The sequence below is a fragment of the Sciurus vulgaris genome, assembly GCF_902686455.1.
Source record: "Sciurus vulgaris genome assembly, chromosome: 1".
In the NCBI taxonomy this organism is placed as follows: Eukaryota; Metazoa; Chordata; class Mammalia; order Rodentia; family Sciuridae; genus Sciurus; species Sciurus vulgaris.
This window is the reverse complement of record NC_136461.1, coordinates 156,304,447-156,316,805: the sequence shown is the minus strand read 5'-3', so window position 1 is coordinate 156,316,805 and position 12,359 is coordinate 156,304,447. Positions and strand designations below refer to the sequence as shown.

Below are 12,359 nucleotides of genomic sequence, written 5' to 3'. Positions count from 1 at the left end.
AAATTGGTCACCATGTGTATTATGCTTAAAATAAGAGCACCTAGTATGTGAGTGAGGTCCTAGCAGCCACTTCTAGAAGGCAAGTGCATGCACTTTAATGCATGGACTTCAACATGTATTTTGACAGCTCCTAAACTCCTTCTGCTTAATTCTCATTGGGTTCTGCAGATACCTGATGTCATCAGATAACTAACTTCCTGATAAGTGAAGTGTCACTGGTTTGGGGTTTTGCCTGCGTCAACTGCCTGCTCACTGATGCCCTTACTAGGGATTGTCACATATCAGCACAGTGTTTGTTGAACCAGTCAAGGGGCTGAGTGTTTTGACATGAGCATTTATCATGGTTGAAGCTTTAGGACCTCCAGTAGGAACAATAGGGAAAATAAGATGAGATTATTGAGTCCCAAATTCTATTTGAGATGATGCCATTTCTTATATGAATTTGTAAGTAGTGAGCAGTTTTGTTAAGCCCCAAAATATTGCTTTATGGCATTGATTAGTTTGGTCGCTTTGGAAAATATCTATAAAACATTTTATCAGTTTCAAGAAATTTCTTTTATTAATTTTATTTTTAAATAAATTAGGCATGTTACAGTTTTTCATTGAGCCAGCAAGCTTTTAAGGTGCAGCTATGATATGCTGCCTCTCTATTTGGTGCTTATGATGTATGGATTAAAGGCAATCTCTGCTTTCTGGGAATTGATTCAATCTGGGGCATAGAGAATAAACTGATAGATATATCACTGAGTTCTTTTTTCTGATTATACGGGAATGGAGAAGAGAGTAATCAATGGTTCAGTTGTTTGTGTCAGAGAAGCTTTCTTAATGGAACTAATAGTTGAACTGAGTTGTAAAAGATAGGTAGGAGCCACTAAGTGCAGGCAGTGAGTGTTTCTAGATGAGGGAGCACAACTTGGCAAACACTTCAAGTAAGCAGAGCCTGTCTTTCCTGGGAAGCCAGGAGGCTTAGTGGCCTAAATTAAGGAGAAGTGGTGGAAGAGTAGGGAGGCAGATAGAGCCAAATTTTCAGAAACTTTTATGCCATTCTAAAAAAGTGGGGTTGTATTATGAAGTTGTTGAATAGCCGTTAAAATATTGCAATAGGTAACATAGATCATATTTTCATTTCAGTGAGATCATTCTGGCAAAGGTATGGAGTATATGTTGAAGAACAATGCATAAGTTAGTTCAGTAAGAAAGCTATTGGAAAAAATTGATGTGGATGTGAAATAAGTCTGCATATGGGGAAAGGAGACAGCGATTTAGGATATAGAGGAGACAGGTTTTGTGGACTAAATAGTCCTAGATTGTGAGACAGGGAAAAATTTTGAATAGTATTTTATTTCAGATGTAAATGACTAGGTAGGTGTAGTGAGTTAGGTTGAATTGGGGAGGTGGAGAAGAGATTATGTATTATATTGATGTTTTTGCCCACTTGCCCAGATTTACATGATTTCTATTCATGGTCATAAAGTTCTGTTTAGTTATTGAGCAAGGAACATTTCTCTTTTTTATGATATCCCTTTGACTAATCCATGCTTCTTGTATTTTACAAAGAGCCAAAAATCTTTTCATTTTATGGTTATATTTTAGTTTTGATTCTTTAAGAGCTGTTGACATCTTCTGTAAAATCCTCAGGTTCAGTTTTATAAGTGAAGTCCACTTATTTATTATTGTGGAAATGAGTGTTGTGTCTTTTAAAGCATTATCTCTACATGGGCATCTGTATCACAACATTTATGATTGACACCTCTGAAAATCGAAGAGTTTCAAAACAAGCATGATTGGCAGCTCTAAGGTAACTAGCACGTGCACTGCATACTATGTGTACTTTTGTTTGACACTAAGGTGGAATAAACAAGCTAATTTCCCAGTCTTTGTTTCTATTTCAGGTTCTATGATATGTAGGGTCAAATAGAAAGTGGAATGTATGTTGAATGTTTCAAAAACTAAAGTTTGCAAGGTGTATTGGGGGAAAAAGAAAACAAGAATTTGAATAGAGTGGGTCTTTTTATTCCAGAGGACATGGAACACAATTAAAAAGTATGCATAGCTTTGAATAGATTGGTGATTTAAAAATCATCCTATTAGCTTTTCTTTAACAGAACTCTGATTTTTTTAAGGAAAAGAGAGCATGTTATATTTAACTTTTAATAAGAAACCTTAGAAATATGTTCTAATATAATATATGTTCAAATATGAATTATATGTTAAAAATATCAAATTATAAAATATGAGTTTAGTAACGTTCTGGGTTCATGAAACACGTGTGATTTTCAGACCAAATGGCATTAGAGGGTAATTTTTTCTTGTTTTCATACATGTCATGCAAAGTTCTGTTGGATTTTGTTCTGATGGATTGGTGGTTCTGATTCTATTTTGATTAGCACACAAAATTGACTTACTTTATGTAGCAGTCACATGTATGGTTTTATCAGTCCAGAGACTATCTAAGTTTCTATGTCTAGTAGTTTGCCATTTTATATGCCATTTTAGGACTGTAAAGGTCAAAAGTGAATCTGGAAACTACTTTGGTGGCTGCTTGTTAAAGAATGCAAGCAATTAAGTGTTCCCACAAAAACTTTGACGTTAATATCTTAATAGGACGAAGAGGAAAAAGTCAAGGCTATACTCCTACAGTTGGTCCAGGCTGTAGTTCTATTCCCTTATGAGTACATTTTTGAAAAATCAGAAATTATCTTAATAGAAGGTTTGAGTTCTATTTTAGTTTGTAGAATTCTGTATTGATTTAGGTTGCCACTTGATAACATCTAGTGACTCTTAGGAACTCAGAATTTCAGCATGTACTTTGTAATTTGTGATTAATTATACAGATCATAGCTAACATTTGTTGAGTACTCTCTCCTTGCTAGGTGCTTTGTTCAAAGATTTGCATGCATTGATTTCTTTAACCTTTTAACTCTGTATCGTAGACACTGTTAGGATCCTCATTTAGTGGGGAAAAAGCACTGAAGAAACTAAGACTCATAGAGATTTTAAGTATTTACCCAGAAATGACAGTAAGGAAGCACCTGAGGCAGTGTAGCTTAAGTTCATTTTTGTTAACCACTACTTTAGGTTATTCAAAAACACTTCCAAAGTGGATGTGTGTATAATTTGTTGATTTAAGAAAATGGAAACAACTTCCTTTTTCCTCCTTTTTCAATGTTAAATATTTTTATCACTAATATTACTATTATTAGGCATTACTTAAGCCTGGATTACCCATATGCTTACAAGATACTTTTATTGTTTTCTTCCCTACTGTGATTCTGAAATCTAAAACTTCAGCTCCTTACCTATTCATACACTTAGTAAACTGCTGGTAACTTTGGGCTAGTTTAGGAAACATTTTTGAAGTTTGTCAGACTCAGTGCTAGCTTGGGCTGCACAGCTTCTCTCTCTTTCTCTCAGTTGCAGTCCAGTGCTGGCAAAAACTCTTTTTCAGGCTACTGGAAATCAGTTCTCTTAAGTAGTCATTTCCCTCTCAAGCAAGAGAGTCTTGCTAACTTCAGTCCTCAAAACCACATCTTTTGTTTGGTTAATTCCATTACAATCCCCCCAGCCACCTAGACTAGAAAGCTCAGAGACATAATAAGGCTCCTTTCTCTTCATTTCAACCCTCCTCCCAGATCTAATCAATCAATCAGCTGCTGTCTACCTTCCCCCTTAAGACTTGCTAAAATCTGCCATCTTTTCTGTCTCTGCCTTTGGTGCTTTGCTCCAGCCTTGGACCTCTTATACTTCATATCTGGATTTGCCCAAGTGACTTCATCCTAATCATTCTCTTTCTTCCTTTATCCTATTTTTTCCCCTTTTTTCTGTGTCCATATTTTAAAACCACTTCAGTGGTCAAGGTCTCATGGCATGGTTGACAATTTAGGGAGCGGTGAAATAGTTTGCTTTTCTGGGTTGGCTAGGATCCTTGTGAAATACTCTGAATTTCAGGCTGAAAAGTTATGACAGGAGAAGCAGAAGCATGGTGTTTGAGGATGGCCATTTTTGGATGCTGATGTTAGTAGTGATGTGTGGAGTGGAGTGGATCCAGCAAGACCAGTTCTCAGACTCAGTAGTGATCCAAGCAGGAGCTGAGTAGGGCTGGACTGGAGTGAGAAGAATGGGAACAGAAAGCCAGGGAAGGCTATTCAAACTAAAACTGATAGGATTCAAATTAAGACTGATAGGACCTTCTGGAGGTCACAACGGGAGGGAAGTTGGGTAGAGGAGCAGTTCACAGGGCAGGAAGTGGAGCTTTGTTCTAGACATGTTTTGATTATTCTATAAGCAAGCATTTGGTACATGGAATTGGAAATAAGAAATTAGGCTGTTTAAAAGCAGCAGACCTAGAGTTAGCAACTTCATATTTAGCTCTAAATCTGTGTATCTTCTGCCTTTATCAGAAAAAGAAAAAGGCAAAACAAAACAAAAACCCAAAATACAAAGGCCACATCACATGTAGACATCTGTATAGATCTGTGTTTGTGTCACATTAAGTAAGAGTGACTGCCTTGAAGAAGTCTGGTGATGTTCAGGTTCTTGCATTCTCTTAGAACAGAGTGGCTGCTTCTCTGAGAGTAAAGAGCAAGTTTAAAAAGGTATGTATTTACTTTTGGGAGGTGTAACGTCATCAGGTGTTTCACTGTAGGTTCCTATTACTCAACTTCAACCACAGCTCTCAGAATTCTTCCATTCTGTCTTATTAGTTTACCTTTATCACTCTTGGAGATTTTATCCCTTTCTTCACCTCTTTAGTAAATAACCTTTTTGTTTCTTCAAGTCAAGTTCATACATTAGTTTAAACCATACAAAATTGCTGGTTTTAAAAAATAATTTTTAGTTGTTAATAAACATTATCTTTTTTTATGTATTAATTTTTATGTGGTGCTGCGGATTGAACCTAGTGCCTCACACATGCAAGGCAAGTGCTGTACCACTGAGCTACAGTCCCAGCCCTGAAATTGTTATTTTTGTAAGTCAAAAATAGTTGAATGTCTGTAACTTCATATGATTCTCTGGATTTCATATTCATTATCTTAAATTTTCTCATTATCATGTTTTATAGAGAATTTGATAAAACTGGAAACATTTTAACTTGTTTCCCCTTGAAACTATTAGTTTATTCTTCCCTGGCCCAAATATTGCCCATGTTTTCTAAATTTCCATTCTGTCCTTGGCTCAGCCCATCAGACTCTGCCCTCACCATTAGATTAATTAAAAGCACCCTCTTAGGTTTGTCAGCGATCTCTGGTCATCTGCTCAAGGCCTCCTTATTATTCAAAACTGTCAGTTGTTATTTTCTTTGAAATTGTCGCAGCCCTTTATTTTCTTGGTTATCCTGCTACTCTTCTGTTTTTCATCTGTATTCCTCTAGGAAGTACTTTATAAAACTTTAGAAGATAAAAATGGTCAGAAGGAGATGCAGAAGTGCTATAGCTTGGATCTTGAATGCCTCCCAAAGACCCGGGTGCTGAAGGATTGGTTGTCAAGGGTGGTACCATTTAGGTGGTTAGAACCTTTAGGAAGGACAGCCTAGGGGAATGAAGTTAGGGAACTACGGGCATGTGCTAGAAGGGGATATTGGGAGGCTGGTCTGTTTCTTTCTTTCTTTGCTTGCCAACCACCATGAGGTGAGCAGTTCTTTCACCACATGCTCCTATCATGTTGAATGCCTTGCCACAGACCCAAAGCAGCAGGGCCAAGAACCCATGAAACTTCTGCAGCTGTCAGCCAAAAAAAACTTTCCTCTTTTTAAGTTTACTTAAGTATTTGTTACAGTAAAGGTCAACTGACTAACAGAAGTAGTTTGGGGCATGTGCCAAGAAGATGAGCAAGGCAAGTATCACGAAGAAAATGGGAGCAGAGGGCAAGAGGCCTTATTTTTAACTCCACATGTATCAGGACGTACAGGAAAAGTTCTTTACCCAAGAATCTAAATTCTAGGCCAGTTTAACCAACAGGATTGTTCCTGAAAGGGGCAAAGCATGTAAATGCGTGAGATCCTGGGTTCAATCTCCAGTACTAACCAAATAATGATGATAATTGTTCTGAAAGGATTGTTTTCGTGTTCCCCATTTAAAAAACCACATCATTTGAGACACTTATGTGCCTATAAATGACACTTATAAATGTCTCCATGTACATATATCCATTTTCTTTCATTTGGTGAATGAGGAATCATTCAGGTTCAACATATTCCAGTACTTGAAAATAAGCTTTGTTCTCAGCTTGTTCTAAATTTTAAGAAAATATTTTCCCATAAATATCCTATAGTGAGGTTTCTTTTAAAGTTTTAATTCAGAACTTTAATTTTGGATCTAAAATAGAATACTTTGTGTTCCTTTTTAGAATGCAAATTAGATATTAAGTAGGTATAATTAGATCCTTAATTAATACTGATTGAGCATATTATAATGTTCATGTGGATTTTGTGCTATTGCCTCTGTCATTTTTGAATTTATTAAGTAAATGAATGTTTCCTTGATACATTTTCCTTGAAAGCATTTTCATTTTTATACTGCATTCTTATGAAAATGACTGTCAACTATTTGCTATGATAAATAATGAAGATATAGTTCCCCTAGTGTGGAATATATGATTTGAAATATTTGGCTTCCAAAATATATTGCTGTAAATGTATGTATTTTGAGACTTGACATTATTACTTGAGCTAGCCTGGTCTCCAAATTTCTATTTTATTCAACATTCATTTTGTAAGCCTGTACATAATATTTATTTTCATATTTACTAAAAAAAAATACTTCAGACTATTTGGAAAATTAACAGCTAAATATAAATCTCAAATCTTAAATATAAATCTTTAAATCTCAAAATCTGCTTCAGAAACTAAATATCATTTTCCAGTTGCTATTGCAAATATCTTGGCCTCCCCAATTCCTGAATGTTATTTATTTAGAAACTTTAATTCTGAATTTAACTTGCATTTTGAATATTATGCCTTGAGCATGAATTTTTTTTTTTTAAAAGTTCTTTGTCTTGTTATTTTATACTGAAGGAAATATCTGAAGTTTGAAGAAAAATGTTCTAAAAGCAAAGCTTAGCATATGCAGCTTTGTGAGATAAGTTTTATATTTATTAGTAGTGGTAATTAATAATGGTGTTGATGATTAAAAACAGCAACAGCAACTTCCTCATTTGTAGGACTGTTAAGAAATTCTCCCTCTAGAGGGATTTTAAGTTACTTTAAGAAAACTGATATATGCTACATCTTTGGGGGAAAATTTTTTTTAAACTTCTGGAATAGTGCCATGCAGATTGTAACAACATGCCATGCATGTTGTAAATTCACAAGTATTTATTACTCACATTTTTTTTTTTCCTCAGTGCTGGGGATTGAACCCAGGACTGACACAGCTAAGCATGCACTCTACCAGTGATGATACCTCCAGCCACATTGCTTACTTACTTTCTGGGTAAACAGGATTCATAAAATCATTTTGCTAACAGTAGGGTATTTCAATTATTGGTTAAGATATACTGTTCTTAGTGTTCCTTTGGTGTTATTTATAAAGAAGCAAAATTACTTTTGATGAAGAGGCTGAAAACATGCTTAATTTTAAGAAGGAAAGCAAAATTAATATTGAATTCAATGGGTATTTACTGTTTTCCAAAATTTTAAGTTAGGAAATGTCCTACTTGTCTTCATTGTTGTTCATTTTATTGTAATCATTATAGCCAACAATGTCAACTCTTATTGTGTGTAGTCACTTTTCTAAGCATCATAGTGGTCATTGGTCCCAGAACAAGGTTTCCGAATTTGAGTCCTGGCCCTACTCCTGGCCCTACTCCTACTCCTTATTAATTGTGTAATCTTGAGCAAGTTGCTTAACTCCTGGAGCCTCAGGATTTTTTTTTTGTCTTTATGGTGGATGGAATGATAGTGCTTACCTCCAGTGGTTGGTCTGTGGATTAAGTAAGGCCTTCATCATTGAAAAAGCTGGCATGATTGAGCCTTTTCTACGTGTCAGATTTCATGCTCCGCGCACATACCTTACTATCGTTGTACCTACTTGATAGATGAGGGAAGTGAGCCTTAGTGAATTTAAGTGACTTTCCAAATCATTTAGACTTGTGGCAATTGCAAGTAGAAATCTTGACTGCTTGAGGCTTAACATTAAGAGCTTTATTTTTCTGTCATAGCAATCCTGCATGTTGCTAGCTTCTAGGGTTGTGTCAACAACTTGACTCCATCAGTACTTCATGCTTCAGCATCAGAATCAGGCTTCATGCTTCTTGGGTCACAGGTACCCTAAAGTTGCTGGTACTACAGGCGGGCAGCCTGTGAGGGAGGGAGAAAGAATGAAGAACTCAGGGTCAGCTTGTTTATCCCTGTTACCAGGGAAACAAAAACTTTTATTAGAAACCTTTTCTAGATTTCACTGGTCAGATCTATACAACATGCCCCCTCAGTAGGTGCAGGGAAGACTCTGAAATATAGCATTTAACTTTTTTAATTAAAAAAAAATTATTAACTTTTTCACTGTGGAGAAGAGGGTTGGGAATAATTTTTGTGTTACCTAAGCAGTGCCTTTGCACTTTGCCTGAGTCCCTCTGACTTAAATGGCCAAGATGGGATTCTAACTCAGGTGTATCTCCCACCTCTAATTTTCCAATCCTGCCTCTCAAAGAATAAAGACACATTACAGACATTTTTAAGGGACATTGTCTGACGTCTACATAGGTACAGTTCTTGGAGTTCTATGGTTTTTCAGAATAAAAATGTATCTACCTTTAGGGGCTGGGGGAATTTGGGAGATACAGGTTTTGTTCCTCCCTATCTCCAAGGAGTAGAATAAAACAAAACAAAATTTAGTGTCTAAATACTTTTTATGTTTAGTAATGACTATTAAGATGTGTTTGTTTCTGGGTATTTCTAATAACATTTTAAAACTTTCTATTGTGAAAAAAATCACAATATGTGAAGTACTGACTGAGTTTTCTTCTCTTTCTGCTCTAATTATTATGTTTCACTCAGGTTAAATGAGTTTGTTCTGTATTCACTTCCTAAGGAGTGGTTATCCACTCATTTCATTTTCTGGAAAAATTAAAATAACACGATTCTTGAAAACTGGACACTATATTTATTTATTATTTGTTTTGTTTTTGCAGAGATGAGGTGGGGTAGAGTCATAATTCAAATTATGTGTTTGATCCTCAAATATAGTCATAGTCCACTCTTATTCTTTTTTATATTTGAAGTAAATGATATTGAATTTTGTAAAGGAAAAGGGATAAATACAATAACATTCTGAGTCAGGCAACATTATCCATATTTTTTTAGGCAAGAAGACTGAGACCAGAGAAATTATTAAATTTATGCAAAAATCAATAAACTGCATTTACAGCAGAGTTGGATTGCAACCTGATTCAATTCACATTGCCCCGTGAAGATGACATCCTGAGCAATCTCCAGTTAGGGCAGATTTTTTTTAAAAAAGTTTTTTAGTTGTAGATGAACACAATATCTTATTTATTTTATTTATTTTTATGTGGTGCTGAGGATCGAACCCAGTGCCTCACACATGCTAGGCAAGCGCTGTACCACTGAGCCATAATCACAGCCCCAGGACAGATTTTTATCTTTCTAGTTCTTTAAAAATTAAAAAATGAATTCTACTGTCATGTTTAACTAAAAAGAATCAGTTAAAAAAATAAAAAATAAATAAATAAATTACATGTTTATCGGGAAAAAAGCATACTACTAAGTCTCACTTTTTTTAAATTCAACTTTTTTGTCACAATCATCTTTTATAAAGGAGTTTTTAAAAGATAGTGAGTATAAGCTGAGTTTACCTTAGCCCACACTTTTCCATTTCTGTTTTACCAAATAACTACCAGAGGTGTTATTAAATTTAGCTTAACCAAGTTCAGCTAAATTCAGCTGCACCATTGTCATTCATAAGCTGTTAGTGACTAATAATGGACTGTTCCTGTCTTGACCTTTCTAGTTTGAATTTCAAAGTGCTATATGTCTTTTTAACTAATTACATTGCAGTGTGGTCTGTCTGCATTTCTGTGTATATAGCTGTATTCTCAATTTTTAATTGGATAATTAAAAGTTCATTTTTTAAATTGGATAACTAACCAAGCAAAATATTTCAAATTTAATTTTTATAATAAAAAGGAAAATAGAAAGAAGTAGGTATGTATATATTTGTTGTAAATACCACATGTTGTGTTCTTTTACATTAAAATTTATTATTTACTGAAAATGCATAAATTTTAATTTATGGAAATATTCTTTATTCTATATACTCTTTTCTAATATTATCGTATATCCTTTTGTTCATTATAAAGACATTTGTGACCAGTCCAAGCCTAATTAATTCTTTGACCTCTTTTTTCATTAGGTTAAAATTTTAAATCATTTATTTATTCTATGTATTGATTACTGCAGTGTTAAAGCTAATATTCTTCAGTGATCAAACCAAATTAGTAAAGTTGTACTTATGTTACTTGTTATTAATTTATTATTTTTTTGTTTCACATGTAAAAACAATGCATTTTCATAAAAAGATTGTGGGAAACTTCCTAAGTATTTAAATCTTAACACTTCATTATATAGTCATTTTAGTGCGTGTCCTGCCAGACTTTTGAGCCATAGGTTTTGGTTTTGTTTGTATATGATTTTAATCAGTTTGTCTATCGTTAAAGTTGAGCTCCTCATTTAATTTATATCATAGCACTTTTTCACTGTGAAGAATGCACTATATGTATGTATATACATCCTAATTTCTTCTGCCATTCCTGTTTGTTAGATGTTATTTCTACTTTTTCACTGTTGCAAATGATGCAGCCATGAATGTCTTTGTGGATAAGACCAATAGGATTATTTCCTGAGTGGAATGACTAGGCTTAAATGTTATTAATATTTTTCATTCTCATGTGACCAGATCAAACATTTCACATTCTTAATATTGCTTTTTTTAATTGTCCTTTTCTTTTTTTAGCTTACTTATCTTGGGATTATAGTTATCTCCCTAATCTATGACATGAGCTCTTGATGTTGTTAAGATTGTTAAATATCTTTTACAAAAGTAATTCAAGTTGATTGCAAAGTACAAATTCAGGTATATTGAAGAAGGAAAAAAAAAAGATTACCTAGAGAAAATATTTTTACATAAGCGTAAAAAAAAGATTCTGAACAAAAAAAAAAAAATCCTGTTTTTGAATTGTTTTGTAATTCAACTTCCCATTGAGGCTATATAACTATGTCATAAACAGTATTGTTAAAGACTACATAGCATTTCATTTCTATAATTTATTTAACTAGTCCTAAATTGATATATATTAACATTGTTTCTGGTTTTCACTACTTTTATAAATAACACTTCTGTAGTTCTGTGCATAAAATTTGTTTTTAGTGTCTGATTATTTCCTTGGAATAAAGTCTTTGTAATAGCAGAACTAGAAAGACTTATATAGTCAGCCTATACTCAGACAAGATCGGGCACCTTCAGGGTGGTATGGCCATAGACATGTCAGCCTATATTCAGAAAAATAAATTGTATCTGTGTTGAATATATACAGACGTTTTTGGTCATTATTCCCTAAACAACACAACAACTATTTACTTAGCATTTACATTGTATTAGGTATCGTAAGTCATCTAGAGATGATTTAAAGTATGCAGGAGGATGGTCTTGGGATGTAAATATTATACCATTTTATATATGGAAATTGACCATGTGCAGAGTTTGGAATCTGCAGGATCTTTACTTTCTCTTTCTGTTCTTAGTTGTACTTTCTCCTAACCACTTGTCTACTTGCTGCTGTTCCCAAACTTCTGAACTCTCTCCTTGACAGAAACCCTCATGGAGTTAGTACTGCTTGGCCAGACTCCCTTGTAATCTCCTTTTGCACTTAACTAGTCATAGACACTGACTTTTCCCAGCCTTCCTGTATAGGACACATATCTAGTAACTAGAAGCAGGGCCCTGACCATCCAGAATGTGCTGTTTTCTACATAGTTTATAAAGCTGTTCGTCTTCAGATTGCGTATCATGAATCCATTTGTACAATGCTCTTTATTGTCTTTACTGAATGGTTATAGACGCTAGCTCCTATTTTCTGTTGTAAATCTGTGCTCTATATTTACTTTGCTCTGTTGAATATCTTTCAGTTTTCAATTTCAAAAATAATTTCCCCTTCTAATGAATGAAATTATGTAGATGTCACTGATAGATTCAAACTTAATTTTTGAGAAAATTGTTTGTCCTTTTTTTATTAATATCTTAAAATTTTTCCCAGATTTTAAATGTTTGATATTTAGCGCTAGTCCATGTATAATATTTTGATGTGATGTAAGTATAAGAGGAATATTTACTATATTATAACCATTT

The 12,359-nt window shown here is 34.2% G+C and overlaps 1 protein-coding gene across 7 annotated transcripts in view; it reads left to right on the top strand.

Moving 5' to 3' along the window:
• The window catches only part of MRPS28 (mitochondrial ribosomal protein S28), a 352,996-nt gene that overhangs the window by 53,892 nt on the left and 286,745 nt on the right, over positions 1-12,359 (top strand). Inside the window, exon 3 of one of the 7 annotated variants that reach the window (XM_079111110.1) lies at positions 7,013-7,073. The exons of the other annotated variants lie outside the window; for them this stretch is intronic. Within the exon in view, the coding sequence (XP_078967236.1) occupies positions 7,013-7,058 (46 nt within the window). The 3' untranslated portion in view covers positions 7,059-7,073. Of the gene's footprint in view, positions 1-7,012; positions 7,074-12,359 lie in introns of those variants that run through there. 7 annotated transcript variants of the gene reach the window in all.